The sequence below is a fragment of the Falco punctatus genome (assembly GCF_963210335.1).
Source record: "Falco punctatus genome assembly, chromosome: 4".
Classification (NCBI taxonomy): Eukaryota; Metazoa; Chordata; class Aves; order Falconiformes; family Falconidae; genus Falco; species Falco punctatus.
The window spans coordinates 61,561,563-61,578,874 of NC_137583.1; the positions used below are offsets into that span (position 1 = coordinate 61,561,563).

Here is a 17,312-nt window from a genome sequence, read left to right on the forward strand (position 1 = left end):
AATACTAAAAAATACACAGGAAGATTATGAAAATGACACAATCTGATTATTAGGAGAACATGCTTGTTGAGTATTTTTAAAATAATAAACACCACAAGAAAACGATAGAAATCATGATTCAGATTCTAGCTTCCAACACTTGCAGAATAGTTCTGTTGTTTCTACTAATTCTGTGAACCAAGTGATGCATCTCCTAACACACAGGCACCATCAGTGTGAGGTCCAGTGTCAGTGATACTTTGCTTCTGCCATTTTACCTCAGATTTACCTGGTAAAGCCAGGCTTTAAAACCCGCTGAAGCAGAAACTTCAGGGAAAAAAAAAAAGCTGCCTTTTAGAGTACTACCACTTATTTATAATTCTGAATCGCTTCCTCCAACTATCTCCAATAATCTTAACAACCAGAACCCATTGTCTAAGTAAAGGTACAGCTGCACTTGAAATTAACAGAGAGATGTGCAAACACTACTAGGACCCTGCTGGAAACTTTTTGTACCAACAGTCTGAATGATATCTTGTACTTGCATTGTTTGTCTCCATTTCACATTTTTTGTGGACTTGCCTAATCAACACATTAAGGTATGCATTATGGAAGCACTAAATATGCTGCTGTATTATTATCCTGATTTTATGTAATTCTTATCCTGAACCTGTGTGCAAGAAACCAAAAGCTCTCATTTCAGAAATTGCCTCCCATTTATCTTGTCTTCTGAGCATATTTTGGGGAATTTGGAAGGTCCTGAGCTAGTCTAATCTCAACCAATATCTTTGAGGTCCTGTCATCTAAGCTGGAATGCACACATTTGGCAAGTAGGTAACTCTCCTGTTAGGGTTAGAGGTGCTCCTTGGGGAATGAAGCCTTAAACATCTGAGAAATCAAACATTTATTTAATTCTTTCCTGAACAACAGAGATATATACCTCTGACTTCACACAGTATATGTGCCTAGCACAAGATAAGCATGTCCTAATAATTAGGCTTAGAAAGAGACAAAACCAAGATTAAAACAAAGTATAAAATTGAAATTAGGAAACAACAGCAGAAAGTGAAGAAAGAGCTCAAAGATGCTATGATGCCTAAAGCTGGACAGTATCCCCCTGTAAGAGTCGGTCCAAAGAGAACAATATTGTCTCAGTATTGCCAACAGAGACCTGGAGATGGAACACAGTCTGCATGGACACCAAGACACAAAGACCCTGGGAAAGAACTGCATGGCACGAGGAGTACTGTGCCATGCCCTGCCACCTGGGATTGAAAGGAACGATTTCGCTAAGGCCACATAACCACTGTCCAGAATATGGATCACAACCACTGGCGTAGCAATGAACCAGAAAACTTGAACTTCAGGTGAACTTTTCTTCATTTTAATATCATTATAATACAAAAACACACCTCCTGGTCTGAAGCTACCCACCTCTAAGGCAAACCACACCTCGGGCACCCCTTTCTGGGCATGCATCATAACCTTGCTCGAGAAGGCAGAGATCGGTGACAATCCATGGGCCAGAGGAGAAGCAAGGTGTGTTGCCTGGCATAAAAGATGGCTCCTTAGCAACTGAACTCTGGAGATCTTCCCCACCAAGGATCATGACGATCAGAAAGATCAGCGGGACGCTGCCTGGACCTGGGACCATAAGGACGCCTTGGACCCATGGTGGTAGCTATAATCCTCTTTCCTTTTCTTTTTACTTTACCTTTCCTTCTCCCCCTGTCACTATCACTTGCTGCTTTATGGGCAAATGATAAAATTGTGCAGTTTTATCAAAGCATAACCCCTTGGCGTGGTCACCTTAATTTTTGTGCTTCAAGATCATAGTAAACGAAGCATCACGAGTCCACTGAGTGGACCGTGACACCCCCTAAACAAGAGCCCACAGCAGAACACAAAGTGTGTTCAAAATCCTATGAAAAGATGCCAAAATCCCAAAGGATATGCCAACAAAAGACAAATAGAAATTAGAAAATTAGGTAAATAAAAGTAAAAAACCAACTCTGTAAAGGCATTAAGCATTTAGAAGGTAAGAGAGGCCAGAGTTGAGCTAGCCAGCTGGAAGTGTGGCTGTACGTCTGGCTCTGCCTGGACACGGCCACGAGAGCAGAAGGCAAAAACATGCTGGGAAAAGGGTCTGCTGAGGGCTTGATACCAGCAGGCACAGAAAAAAAGCTGGCAAGCACCGGGAGGCTACTGGACTGCTAATAGTCCCAAACTAGTCAAAAGTGGAAGAGTGAAAAAGGAAAAGAGTGTACTTGGCTCAACGAAAAAGCAAACTTTCCAGCATGCCTATAAAATCGCTGCTGTAGTAGTATCCAGACACAGTGCTCTCTCCTGTGGTTAATTTCTCTGTGAAGAACAGCTAAGGAAAGCCTGAAAGCTCACCAGGACTGATCACAATTTATTTATTTGTTCCAAAAGATTTTTCATGGATACCATGATTTCAGTAGAATTCACGAAAATCACTGGAAAAAAAAAAGTACTTCTATACTACTATCTACATTTGGATCAAAATCTTTTAAATGGACAGAAGTGACTAACAGCAACAGAATCCACAAGTCTTGGAAATAAACTCAGTTACACACTTAAATGTACAGAGAAAGGAAAACCTGAAATTACAAGTATTACCACATCAAAGCATGTATTTTTTGCCTTTAGGAATACTGCAGTAGTCTCAAAAAGCACTTTTTTTTAAAAAATAAATGCCTTGATTTTATCTCCTTGATATTTATAGTGTCACTTATCAGGTGTCAGTCATCCTACCTTAGCAGTCTTGGTAGCCTTAATTTTCAGCAGTGTATCAACAAATGCCACTCGTACTTTCTCTGAAGTGTCATGAAGACTGTGTTTGACTGCTGGCAGGAGCTGTTCCAGTAATGGATGACTTAGCTTGTTGTCCAAAATTATCGGTAGGCACTGCAAAATAACAAAATTATGCTTAAAAAAATGTAATTAAAGAGTAGATTTTTAAAAAGATGGACCATGAACCTCTGAGGTTAAATTAAGTAAGGACAGACACCGTGCATGCGTATTTTTCTTGTAATACTCTTAGTAAAAATTGCTGTTCTTTCAAATTGCCAGTGAAGTGTATTCAGTAAACTCTTTTCAGCTAATCAGCTTCAGATCTACACTGAGGCCATGGTCTTGCCTTCTACCTGATGGTACAGTGTACTTTTTGTGGTAACACCACCAGCTCCCTAAACTCTGTTAATTTCAGATTAAAAATACGTCTTTCTTTGCTAAGTTATTTTTAAACCAGCAATTTAAAACATTTTAAAAATGTCTGCTTACCCAGTATAGACCCCCATGCAGCTACAGTGGGACAAGTGAGGGTTAACATGGAAACAGCTCCAGTTTAAGGCTGAATTGACACAAACCCAAAATCTTTAAGTGAAAATACTACTTAGGGAGTTCATTTTTCTGTCCAAGCTATTAGTTATTTACCAGATGCCAGAAAGATGTAGGTGAACTAATCCTACCATATTGAACAGTGCATGGAAGGCTGACAATCCCAGAAAAATAGTATGTAGTTATATTCACCCAAACCTCAGAAACACAAAGTGGGGTACGACATTATAATATAACCGTCTTGGGATGGGCATGTCTTGGCATGGCTTAAAACCAGTGACATAGAAACAGCCTGGAACCTGCCTGCATACATTTTCAAGTCTAAGCATAATTTCTAATAGCTAAAATAACTTACATCAGGTCCAAACAATGTATATTAGACTGGAAATACAAAGTGGTTGAGAGTCACAAAGTGAGTCACTATTCTAAAAGGCATTTATTCATTCCAAATGTGCAGCTATTCTAAAATATGTGTAAGACTTGGGCGTATTAGGAAATTTACTGCCTAAGTCATTTTGCAGACTAAGTCATCTCCTTGACTTAAAGTGGCCTATACTAGAAACCTGTGCATCCAGTAAAATATAAAAATGACATTAATAATTTTTAAATTTAGAAAAAAGGATTTACTTTAAAAACAGAGCATCGGACATCAGCAGATGTTGTATCATATGCCAGCTCTCCAGTTAGTTTTTTTAAAAGATCTGCAAGAATTGCTGCAGGAATCATCTCCCAGTATCTGGATGTTATCTGAGTAACTCCAAGTACCCCTGTAGAGCGGACAACTGGGTGAGGATCTTCTAAGAGACTCTAAAAAAACCCAGAAGAATAACAATGTGAGTATATGCATTATTGTGGCCCTGTTGCTGTTTGACATTAACCTATCATGAACAAATAGCATTCCATTACATTTTAATCATTATGCAAATTATCATACTATGAAAGAACTGTAATTTTAATAGTTCCTCAAGTCATTTTATTATAAATCAAACTAGAAAAGTTAAATCAGAAGCAAAATTAAGAAAAATACTGGACAATTTTTTTTAATTGGACTTTTGAAAGAAGGTTTGGGTTTTTTAAATAGCTCACATTAAGTCCTGCATCTGTGGCTTAATTAAAAATATTCAGACTTCTATTTACATATGAGTTTACATTGGCCACTGTTCCTATGCAACAATATAAAAATTTTGAAATTCATTCAATTACCCAGTATTTACATTTTAAGGCCATACTCAGGATTTCCCAAACATTTTCTTAATGAAAATACTATGCCCATTTTTACTCATCTAGAGACCAGTAAGGAGTTTTTTAGTTTTTCTCCATTATGCTTTATTTCAGAAGTATTTAGTAATACGGTACTAAACTTCCATTGAATGCTTACACATTAAATACTAAACTTCCATGGAATGCTCACACATTAAATATAAAGCTCTCTTCACCAGTCCTAGGTTAAGTAAGGACCAAGATTCATTACGCATCTAGTCTTTCAAAAGCTTCTTTCGTTCACAGATTAATGGATAACAATACCAAATATTTCATTTTCAAAGCTGAAAATGGTGCATGTCATCTGTTGTCAACATACTACAGGAATTCAAAATATTAATATTTTTATATTTTCTATATTTATATATTTTTTGCATCACAGCCCTGTATTTCCCTATGAGTACTATCCAGAAATTCCATACATTTTAATTGCATCAACAGCTTATTTTTGAGTTAACTTTGATAGAAGTTTAATTTCTAACATTTTAGTTTCATAAAAACTTACAAAGAGTTCTTCGAACTGCTTCTGAATTTCATTGTCCATCTCTTCAGTGTTAAAACTGGGATTACGAACAGGAAAAGCATCAACAAACAAAAATGCTGCATTTGATCGAACTTCTGAGTTCCTGGCCTGTTCCAATGAAGGAAAAAAATATTTTTTTAGTAAAGTACAGACTGTTAATATCAAAAGGCATAACCTGTCAAATGCTAATCTCCAAACACTTTTAGCAAGTAAGTGTTTTTGATTAAGTAGATTGAAAACATTGATTTTTAAATGCATGGAAGAGCTTACGGTAACATAATGGAAGAACTTATAGTAACGTATGATTTAATTTTTTTTTACCTTACATTTCTGCCCATTCAGTAAACCCCAAGTTATTAGTACAATCAGCTTTCAAAGCATAGCAACTTCAATGACCCTGAAGAGTCATAGTCAGAGCCCTTCTGCTTTCTGTAATGCAGAATAAATCAAAAGCAGTTGGGATTTCTCTTGGTCACCTTAAAGCTCCTCTTCAGAATACATGAATCTTCAATGCAAGGAGATTGAATTAATTAAATTGCCTGTCAAGAGACACATGATTTAAATGAAAAGCTCAAGCCTGTTTCTTCAGGAAAACAGTATTTAGAAACTAAGTACTAGCAAGCCTGGAGACTAACTTATCCAACATAAACATACTCAGTTCTGCATTTAGGTGTCGCGACGGAGGGAAGACACAGTCACTCAATATGAGTGATCAGCAGACTTTGTTTATTGTACCTTACAGTCACCTTTTATGCTTTGTTATAATTAGCTCATACATATTACAAAAGTTAAGCTCATTATTGGTTAGTTGCCTAAATACCAAGTCCGCCCCTAGTTTCTCTTCTGTAGTTATCTGTTCCCACCTGTAACATTCTTTTCCCACCGCGATCTTCCTGATATTGTGTAACAAGAACAGCCAAGGATAGTGTATTTTTGCTTTACTTCAGATAAGCTGAGAGCGATGTGCATTTTTGTCCAGCCAGCTGGACTATGTCTATGTGACCCTTTTCAGCTAGCCAGTTATCCACATTTAGGCACATAAGTAATAGGACCATGTTCTGAGCTCCAGGCTGCTCATCAAAAATCTAAGGCAAGCCTCATAACCCTCAGACATTTTACCATTTGCAATAGTTTTCAGTGTGTTACACTACACATTATACTCGTTGCAAATATAAGGAATATAAAGAAATATAAAGAAAAATGAAAGAAGCATATATTTAGACACTCGGTCAGTGAAAAATAGATTGGCCCTGTGGACTCATAAAAGATGGAAAGAGAGAGCAGCCAACGAAATGAAGAAAAAAATGAAATTCAAGGTATCTCTGGGAGAAATCTGAAATCTATCCATCAGACTAGATTTTATCTATCAAAGCCAGCAGTGAAATTATAAGAACCTGTGCTGACTTCTCTTGGAAGGAACAGGGAAGGAAGAATTGTTCAGATTTTGGGTCCAAGCTAAAACAAGTAAATATATATATATGTGTGTGTTTATGAGATTGTGTACGTACAGTGTAATAAAACAAGTAAAGTAGGCTTAATTTTACCAGCAAAATAAGAGACAGTTCAGGGAAACTCCTGATTATTTTAATTTCCAAATTCCAATTTTCTTCTTCCCTTATCATGAGACATTCGCATCAAAGGCAGGGAAAAGAAAAGTTAGGATAATCAAGTAATATTTAGAACTAAGTAAACTAAGGGCAAATAAAACCAGAAAAATGCAAAAGAAATGAGCAACAATTATTTCATTTACGATTTGTTTTGTATTTCCCTTTTTGGCTGATCCTCATATGGTGGGTCACATCTCTGAGTACAACCAAAAAATTCTAAATTCTTCAAGCCAGCAAGATTAATAGTAAATCTAAATTTAATGCTATGAAGGCAAACACAGCCCATATATCCATTCTTTAGTTCGGGACTTGTGTTCTACTTTATTTATCATGGATAATGCAAACAGTCTAAAAGTGAAGAGATTATAATTATTAATTCAATCCTATAAAGTTATAGAAAATCCTTTAACTTTGAGCTTGTTTATATTGAAGAATTAATGCATAACAAGTCAATATGTAAATACAGGGTGAAATAAACGCTTCTGTGGTAATACTTCATGTGAAAATTAATTCAAGTGTGGGTTTTTTGCAATAACCTAGACCCCCCCTACCACTGCTATTCCAGAAAGTTAATTTTCATAAACTTTAAGTGCCTTATATGAATTCCATTAAGATCACTATAATTCTGAACTGAGTACCCACAGTTTAAATTCCTGCCTTTAATTAATTGGAATTTACCCCAAATTATTTGCATATTCAAGCTTGTAATAGAGTAAATGTCTTCACAGACGTAGAACGTAAGACTTCAAATTCATATCCTATTTCATTCCACATTGACTTATCCCTGCAAGAGGAGCCTGCAGTTATTTAAATGACTTTGTTTCTTTAAACTTGTACTTAAGAAAAACCTGAGGAAGTTTCACAACCTTTTTAAACAATATTATTTTAGTTCAGTTAATTTTCAGAGCTTTCTTTGAAGTTTTATCTAGTCTTACAATCCTGAAAATCACCTCCAATTATTTAAAACACTTTTCCTCCAAGTAAAAGTTAGTTTAAAAGTGGGAGATGTTAAAAAAAAAACCCAACCAAACACACCACTTTAAAGGAATCACTTCCTTCAGCAGCTTGAATTCCTGGAGGAGTGGTTCTTGACTTTTTGAGCTTGAAAAGAAATACCTTGATCACTATTTATCTCACAATAAATATCCATATATTTGTCTTGATACAGCTTTTTATACTAATAACCAATAGCTGCACAAATATCTCTGCTATGTTTGCAGGAAACTTACTTTTCATACTGAAGACATGAAAAAAAGATCAAGAAGTTATATAATGGCCTATATTATAAAAACCTAAACTTGCATAAAGGCTTATAAAAGACGTGTAGGTAAAAGCCACAAAGGAATCTTGTGTGATCTAAGTATTTGCAGAACAAGCAATTTAAGAAGAGAGAGAGAGAACTATGCATTACCAATATGCATTCTTAGTTTAAGGATTTCAGAGGTGAAATCAAGTCGCTTCAACATGAACAATTCTGGAATCCTTTGTATTCTTACAACTGAAGTGTTTTTCCTTTCTGCAAGAAGGAGGGCTAAGGAGGTCCTTCTATGAATTCCCTTCCTCTTTTGTAACCAGTGTTATAGAACAAGATTTATTCTTCACTATTAAATTACTGATTTGTACAGTGGCTAAAACAGGAGCACCAAACTGGTTATCTAAAATTAAACTGGTATTTCAAGCTTTGGAGCAGAATCCATACCACTAAGGACAATTATAAGCTTCCCTTCTTAGTTTTGTGTCTTAAACTACTGGTGATTCAGAGTCACAGCAACAGTTATCTTAATAATGCCAAATACTTAGCAGTACTCTATGAAAAAGAAAAATTATCTATACAAAAGCCACACAGGAAGACAGTGGCCTACCCAAAAATAAATTGCCAAATTTTGATGTTCAGTCACATATTTCCTTTCATCAATAACAAATATGGTACTAAATCATTTGGAATTCAGAATCTTTCCTTGCACTTAATCATTAGAGGATTCATATTACTGCTGCATTATTTTTTTTACAATTCTTCCTTTACCATTCTGAAATCTATGTGCACAACAGTTGGACTACTTTGCTGTATTAAAACAAATTCTCGATGACCTATTTGATAACACCCGTTAACATCTAAGCTTGAAGTGCTTAACTACATATGTAGAAACTGTCAAGATAAAAAAAACAAACAAAAAAATTCCAAACCCAAGAAAAAACCTCCATCCAACCAAACATCGCCAAAACATCCCTAAAATTCAGATTTGTTCTAGCAATGTAACAATTAGTGATGTGCAAATTATGAATAGCTGCAGTTAAAAACTTGAACCACTTCTGGAACTGGGAATTTCTCCCACTGTCTTGCTGCAAATCAATAATTAATCTTTTTTCCTCAAGTCAAACCATTCTGTTACATCTCTCCAAACAAGCCTATGCAGATTTAGTAAGGTTTGACAGAATGTTCCTCCAAAGTACTCTAATCTTGTATTTGAGTTGAGTCCTGGGCTTTGGAAAGTGAAAACTAGCCTTCATTTACAAATAGCAGCTCCCTTAAGAATGGAATACCACATTTTGCTAAACACCCTGAAATTGTTTCCGAGATGCCAGTCGGGAATTTTGCTATGCTATCAAAAATCAGTTTAAAACCCTATTCTTTTTAGAGACAGAAATGTAGAAATTAAAACAAGCCATGCTTTGTAGCTCTTACTCTCTTGCACTGAGAACGTATATATATATATATCTATCTCATCCAGATGATAGTTGTTTATATTTATTCTAAAGGGATAGGATCCAACCTTTAATGTAAGGCCAAACAAGATATTGGTCTACCAATGAGTCTTTCCACCCTCTCAGTTCTACTTGTTTGAAACCAAACAGCTCTCAACTCTTTCCTGTAACTCAAAATTCATTTTAAACAAAGAAACTTGAATGTATGTTTCAATAGCACTTAATTTGGCTGTAAAAAAATGTATGTGTATGTTCTAACTAAAGGAATTTCATAACTTCAGACAAAATAAAAGCTGTTCACAAAGAAAGAAGCTTGGCCTATCTTAATCACAGACTGTAACTGAGCAGGTAAGTTGCAGCAGGTACCCTTTCGTCTGTGCATGCAATCCACAGGAAGACATACACACTTACCTTAAAAGTACTAGAAGTCAGAAATTTCATTCTGAATGCTTGATTAAAAGCACATCCATAGCATGAATGTCTGTACATACTATTAAACTAGAATAAAATGTTTTCTAAAATACTACTCTAATAAATTAATTGAGCTGTATTCCAAGGCCAGTAATTAACCAGAAGTTGAGACTGAACCATTCTCTGAACGTTTCTGGCTTTGATGGAGTAAAGCACTCATCACTCCATTTCCAAGACCCAAAGATCTTGGAAAAGAGAATACAATATTACACCAAATTCCTGAATTGTGAAGACGACAAGAATACCAGACTTAGTGTTAGTGCCGCTATCTACTGCAGTCCTGGAAAGTACACTGTGTACCTATAAACAGAACTGAATTTCAGAAGTAAATTATATTAACAAATTAGAATATTTTTCTGCAAGCTATGCCTAATTACGATTTGTGAAGTTACACTGCTACAGCCGAGATGCTAAACACAGATTTTTTTTGCCATAGCCATTTTGTTGTAAAAGCAATTATTAAAAACAGAACTTGTGGCAGGACCTCAAGATGTAGTCGTTTGAAAAAGACAGTCCTATTTTCTGAAAAGTATAATTACCTTCAGTGCTCTCCAGAGGATAGGTTGATACAATCTGTAGAGCATTTCTTCAACTCCTTCACGAACTTTACTTTGTTTATGAAAATAACTCAACATCTGAGAAAAACAAACCAATGAATCTCAAAACCCATTTTTAACAGTACTTTCTACATTCAAGAAATGTCATAGTTGCATCATTTTATCATTTATAAAAGACCAAAGCCATTCCCATACTACACAAAAAAAAATAAAACTAGATGTATTAATAGACCCTGTAATTTATTTAATTCTCAAAAATCATAAAATAGATCTAATAAATATCACATTTTATACCTTTATGGATTCAATAAAACTATATATAGTTCTTCAACTTAGAAATGAAGTCATGGCTATAAAGTGAGTTTCACTGCACACACTCATTTTTGTTACAGTAAAAACCTACTCAATGTAGCTGGCAGAAATATTTCAAAACCATGTAATTATGAACTACAGGTAAATAAGCCATTGCTCTGTTACAAACAAAGAAACAATATTTGGTAACTGGAGTTATCCAAATAAAAATCTACAAATTTAATATATTTTGTATGCATTGATGAAAAGCAAGTATCAGCACTGTTTGTGACTCAGAACCGTGCCTAGTTAGATAAAGTCCCTTTTACTTTTGTTTCTGAATTAAGCAGATGAAAAAGGAAAGTAGAAGACCATAAGAAAGGACATCATGTAACTTCTTAAGAAGTAATTCCTCCACCCAAAACATTGATCTTTGCAAAGAAGTTGACCCTCTAGTAATCAATACTTCAGATATTCACAACTACAGCTAGACAGGGAAGCCTGTGAATAGCATCTACAGAAGCAATGCTATAGTGGAAGAATCCCTTTTCTCTTTTTGAAATATACTGAAGTAAAGACATTATATAATTTTTAAGACTATGTAGCTCTTATTTCTACATGAAAATGATGGATCTAACCCACAGTTAATGACAAATCAGTACTGTTTTGTAATAGATGATATTAGAACAGTGAGTATCAGATACTGGCAAAATGGACAAAGGTTTTATAATCAGAACTCTGAATTCAGAAGGGAGAGGTATATGTGTTGATTTCCCCTCCCTCCCCACTCTTTCAATAAAATATCTCAAACTTTGCTCAGGTGACTGGGGTTGGTTACTCTAAGTGCTATAGGAACTTCTAAATTCTAAAGGACCATTTTAAATCAAATTCTTGCATACTGAAAAAGAATGCATCATTCAAATTTATTCTGAGAGTCATTCTCTTCACAACTCAAAGACAGATTTATTTCTATCACTGTCCTCTTTCAAGATCATGAGCTTCTGAATCTGAAAAAGATGAAATGCTGTGTCAGAAGCCTACTCCATCAATCAGGAATCACATGACAAGGGAACACTACAGGTATGAGAATCTATTTACATTTGATTAAAAACAAACCAAAACCTAAAAAACCAAACCAAACTAAAATAAAACCAATCACGGACCGTATACTGATATAATGAGCTATAGCTTTCATATACTATACACTCCAGCATCTACATTTGGGAGAAAGCACCGGAGGTGAAGGGGCATAGATCAAATACAAACGCCTTGTCTTAAAAAAGGTTTACGCACTTACTCTGCTTCACATTCTGCTCATGAATAAAAGCCACAGATAGAAAACTAGAATCCGTAACTGAATCAAAGCTTGTCCCTATAAACATATATACAACCCCCCCATATATAACAAAAAGAAAAAAACCACGTTTAGTTCCAGACCCATCTATTAAATTTGCCTTAAGGAGCTTATGACTTTTCATCCCTGTGATCAGCTATGGAAAGGTCAGTTCTCCAGGTAAAAAAAAGCTTAGCAACAGACTGCAGAAGCTATTTCCAGCACTCTGGAAAAATCCCCTTTTATTTCTACTTTTGAGCACCAAAGCTAAAATTGGTGCAAAACTATAAGCAGGTTCCTCCTAAAATTTGTTCCAATACTGTTTCTCTGAATATGCTGTTTTTCAGTATTTGTGGTGATTTGGCCCTGGTCACCAGCTAAGCACCACGCAGCCACTCACTGATTCCCCTCCTGGTGGAGTAGGGGAGAGAAGCTGAAGAAAACAAGAAAACTCATGGGTTTAGGATGGATAGTTTAATAAGTAAACAAAACCAAAACAAGTGATGCAAATGCAATCACTCCGCACCTCCAACAAGTACACCAATGCCCAGCCAGTCTCCAAGCAATGGCTACCTCCCCAAAATCCACTTCTCCTCAGTTTTTATTGCTGAGCATGATGTTACATGGCATGTAATAAGCCTTTAGTCAGTTTGGGTCAGCTGTCTCCGACCCTCCCAACTTCTTGCTCATCCCTAGCCTATTCCCTATGGAAACAGAGTGGAGAAGAGAAAATCATGGAAGTACTGCTGACCGATAGCTAAAACATTGGTGTGCTACCTACACTGTTTTAGTCAACAAATCCAAACCACTGCACCATACAGGCTGCTTTGTTCCATTCCAGGCAGATCTAGTATAGTATTTTAGTATGAAATGGAAGTTTTCCTCTTTATAGTAACTGATCTGATTTTGATGCTACTAGTTCATATCATGCTTTACAGGAACTTACCTCTCTAACTTTAGAATGAACAGAAGAACTTTTGGGAAGATGAATACCATGATGCATGAAATCTTGAATGCAGTTATGTTCAAGTTCCTGCAGTACAAACACACACATGCTACTGTGAAAACAATGAGGAGACTGGGCAACATCTTACATTTTTCCCTAAAACAAACAACTGAAAATAGTTTTTTATACTATTTCTTACTTGGCTTCTGCTTGGCCCAATTTTTTCCATGCTAGGGGCCTCTGTCTGCTTAAATTTATTTTCAAAATTTCACAATACACAATTAATGCAATTCTCAGAACCAAGTTTGGAATTCAACAGCAACTCTGTGTGATAAATAAGAGTTACTTGGTATCTGAAATTTAGCTGTAGTATTGTTAAGATGCTGTAATTATGCTTTTAATCACCTCCATGGAAATCCACAAAACCTAGATAAATACATAAGCCATCAATTATATAGACTTGCACGTACTGAATGAAAGCTTCAGTAAGTCAGATAACTAGTGTTTACAAAAAACATTGTTTATATGCACAGTTGTGCAAACCAATATTTCAGCAGCAGAATTAGAGGTGTTTAAATGCAGCAAAGATGATCACAGTGGGCAAACTTTCAAAGTATGACATGCTGTTATTCTTTGGCGGCACTGAAGAGGCCCTTTCTTAGGAAAATCATTCCTTGACGCTTGCTTACGAACATTTCTGAGGTTGAAAAGTCATGTATCTTCTCCACCTTGAAATTCAAAACAACCCAAATGAAATTTCAAGCACAGTATTACCTCTATGAATTCTCCTGACACCTTCTTCCAGGCCCTGAAGTAAACTTCCGAAATGTATTCCATCAAGTATCTGTATTAACATATGGGAAACACTTTCAAGCAAGCATCCTAACCCTATCTACGTACAATTCATAAAGTTAACAACATGACATTTTTTGTAAGTACCAATATTATTATTATTAATTCTGTGCGTCAACATTATTTTTAGAAGAAATTATCTTTAAAGTCTACACTGATTATTATAGACAAAGTTAACTGTTAGTTAATGAACCCAAGCACTATTAAAAAAAAAAGTTAATATCTCTTATGGTGGGAAAGTCAAAATATCAGCACAGATATTTTATCATTATTCTCATAATGAATGCCTTTATAATTATAATGATGTACAAGTATACATTATTCTAACTGAAAGCATTTAGAAAACCTGTTTTTAATATGAAGAATTACTTCTGTTATATTTCAGTGAATAATCAAAGGGGGGGGAAAAAAAGCATATTTTTCATCTGTCAGTCAAGTTCTTAGGCTATGATCCTGCAAGTCACTTGTTATTTAGAATGTCTCTAGAATCTTACTGAATTAAATTAGAGGTTGCTCATAGGAAAAAATAACGACATCTTAGAGAAGGAGAAATGGACATGCAATTCTCATACAAACACTGCAGGTAAGGCAGCACAGTTCATATGAAATTCATTAGCTTTAGTTAATGCTAAATAAGCATTTTGATACACCTATAATTGTACACATAGGCATGTGCAGAGCAACTATTAAATGAAGTTGCTGAAACAATTCAGTAGTTACATTCAGCAGATTTGAAGGTCTGTGGATTCTGATATATTTTATCATATACTAGGTACTTTAGAGTGCGAGATAAACAAGATTTTAGCCAAGCTCTTAACGATCATTAAGAACTTTAGCTATGATGCATACCTTGGAAAGAATTGTAATTGGTTTTTAACAGTTCCATGTATCATTTTAATGAAGTTTATATTCCAGCTAAATAAAAAGCTCAAGAATCTTCTTCCCTGTTAGAAGGGGAAAAAAGGAATAAAAAAAAAAAAAAGAAGTCAAACTCCAGTAGAATACACAATTTAAAAGCCACCTCAAAAATCAGTAAATACAGAGCTTAAAGATTAAAAGAAATTGCACCTTTAATTTTAAAAAGCATAGATAAAATTGTTGCAGAAAAAAAGAGATTCTCAATTTTTAAACAGAATTCAAGCATTACTGTTATTTATACTGTAGAGAAAACGCAAAACAAATGAACATGTGGATTATATATCTGCCTGCGTTTTTTTCAACATCCATTCTGCTTTGGTGTGACTTTAAGTAGCATTCCATAATGACATGGGATTGTGCAACTCAGGACCCTCATCAAGGCCGCATCATCAGAGCTCTGTGAAGTACAATATCATTCCAGGATGACACTGTATTAATGGTGATGGTACAAATAAAATAGCATGACAACTCTGCCAGGATTGGCTATGGAAACATTTTTGAACAAAGCCACAGAAAACAGCTGGGCCACCAAGTACAATAAATATTCTGATTAGCAAGAACAATTCCTTTCCTACTGCCTTATGAAAGGTAATATTGCAAACCTCCTGAAGGGAGCTGCTCCAGTTCATGAAAACAAAGGAAGAAAAAAAAAAAAAGTTTTCCTGAATCAGTTTTCTTCCATTTTAGCAAGCCAGAAATAGAGATGACAAATCTGATAAGCAACAGATTTTTTTGCAAGAAAAGGCAGGGGAAGGTTGTGGATGGAAGAAATAAACCATTGCTCTTCTGGAATCAGCAAGATCTGCCCATGGAATTAGAGCCTTACGCAGTATCTGTACAGACAGCCTCACTCTGGCTCATCTTACAGATGAAGTAAAGGCATCCACCTTCTGAGACTTTGAAAAGTTTGATCACACAAGGATAAGTCAGTCAGTTGTAAGGGTCCTTTGTACCCGTTAGCTTTCTAGCCAAAAATAAGTCAGGAAAATTAATAAGGAACTGCAATAATAAAGAACACATTGGCAGAAGTTCAAAAGGTGCACTGAACAACTAGCAGAGCTTCAAAGGCACTTCCATCAAGAGCTACACCTATGACAAAATAGAGAAAATAAGGCTAAGAACACCAGACACTTTGAGCTAGGATATCATAGAGCAGGGGTAGAGGGAAGGAAGCATACAGGTAGACACTGCCCTTTAATGGAACTGATAGCTTTAATGCCTTCATGTCAAGAAGAAATTCAGAAGATCTGAAAAAATCAAGACCTAAAGGCAAAATACAACATCAAGATCCTTGTCTACAGGTGTGATGGAATCCTTCCTGTTGTCAATGAGAGCTTCTTCTATCAAGAAAGAAAAAATTGAATCAAGTCAGTTATCTCCAACTTTGGTGGCATAATATGTACGTTGGAGTGCCAGTGGTGCACTCTTCCATCAACATCCCTAACAAACCAAAAGGTCAATGGAGTCTTGAACTACAGCCCCTCCCTCAGCAAAGTAAAGATGAGAACAAATGCAAACTCATCTCTTCTACAGTCCCAACAGCAAGACAGATGAAGGAAAGTCACAAATTTAGGCAAAAAAGAATTCATGAAAGCTAGATTTCAACAGATTGACCCTGATCCTGAAAATTATAGTAAGTGCCTCTGATTTAATCAGCTGCTTATAATCACTGGATCTGAAATGATTAGTTATCAACATTCTCAGTATCATGAAAGGTAAACTGGTGACAAGTGAATAAGATTACAAACTTGTCATCTTTAGGGTTAATGCATTAACAGTGTTTATTATCCAGTACTGCTGTGCTGTGGACATAGTACCTGTGACTGTCAGCTGTACACACACTCTGACATTAGCAAGGAAGAAGAGAGAACAGGCTTACCTCTGAAACACAATAAGATATGCTTTGCAGGGCTCTCCAGCTGTTTGATTGGAAACCCCATCTGAACAAGAATGTTTCCATAAATCACAGAGACACATAAATTCAGAGGATCACTCTGCTAATGCGCCCTGAAAATAAGCCTCTGAGAAATATTACTCTGTGTTGAATGGCATCGTCTGGCAAGGCAGAAAACCTGAACTCCCTGAACTTGCAATGAGACTTCAATGTGAAATTCTGTACCAGTTTAATCTGATCTAGAACGAGAAAACCACATTCCTCCCTTCCCTTCATCCTTGTATACAATGAACCAGCCCAGGCAGTTAATCTGGCTGAAAAATTATCTTACTATGAAAAACACTTGGTCAGCTACCTCCTTTAATCAATCCATGACACAGCTGCTTGAGCATTCATACTGCAGAAAGGAAAATAGGAATGCTAGCCCTTGGCAACACAGGATCGCTGCAACCCGGAGTTACATCAGCTTAAGCTGCTATGGAGCTACACTCCAAAATGTGTACTCTGAAAAGAATTACGTATGCTTTTCTTAGGAACTGTAGAACAAACCTGCAGGCATTAAAGGGAATATTAGCCCTGATATATAGGAGTTTGTTTTCATCTCAAGGCAATTCATAC

At 35.8% G+C, this 17,312-nt stretch overlaps 1 protein-coding gene across 3 annotated transcripts in view; it reads right to left on the reverse strand.

Moving 5' to 3' along the window:
* Window positions 1–17,312, reverse strand: part of NCAPG2 (non-SMC condensin II complex subunit G2) — a 51,492-nt gene that overhangs the window by 21,293 nt on the left and 12,887 nt on the right. For all 3 annotated transcript variants that reach the window (XR_013927884.1, XM_080385836.1, XM_080385837.1), the window contains exons 7-13: window positions 14,732–14,826; window positions 13,805–13,874; window positions 13,031–13,117; window positions 10,443–10,538; window positions 5,105–5,230; window positions 3,967–4,146; window positions 2,755–2,907 (exon numbers count right to left, since the gene is read on the reverse strand). Coding sequence is in view for 2 of the 3 variants with exons in the window: in XM_080385836.1 (XP_080241962.1) it covers window positions 2,755–2,907; window positions 3,967–4,146; window positions 5,105–5,230; window positions 10,443–10,538; window positions 13,031–13,117; window positions 13,805–13,874; window positions 14,732–14,826 (807 nt within the window). In the remaining variant the exon portion in view is untranslated. The remainder of the gene's footprint in view (window positions 1–2,754; window positions 2,908–3,966; window positions 4,147–5,104; window positions 5,231–10,442; window positions 10,539–13,030; window positions 13,118–13,804; window positions 13,875–14,731; window positions 14,827–17,312) is intronic.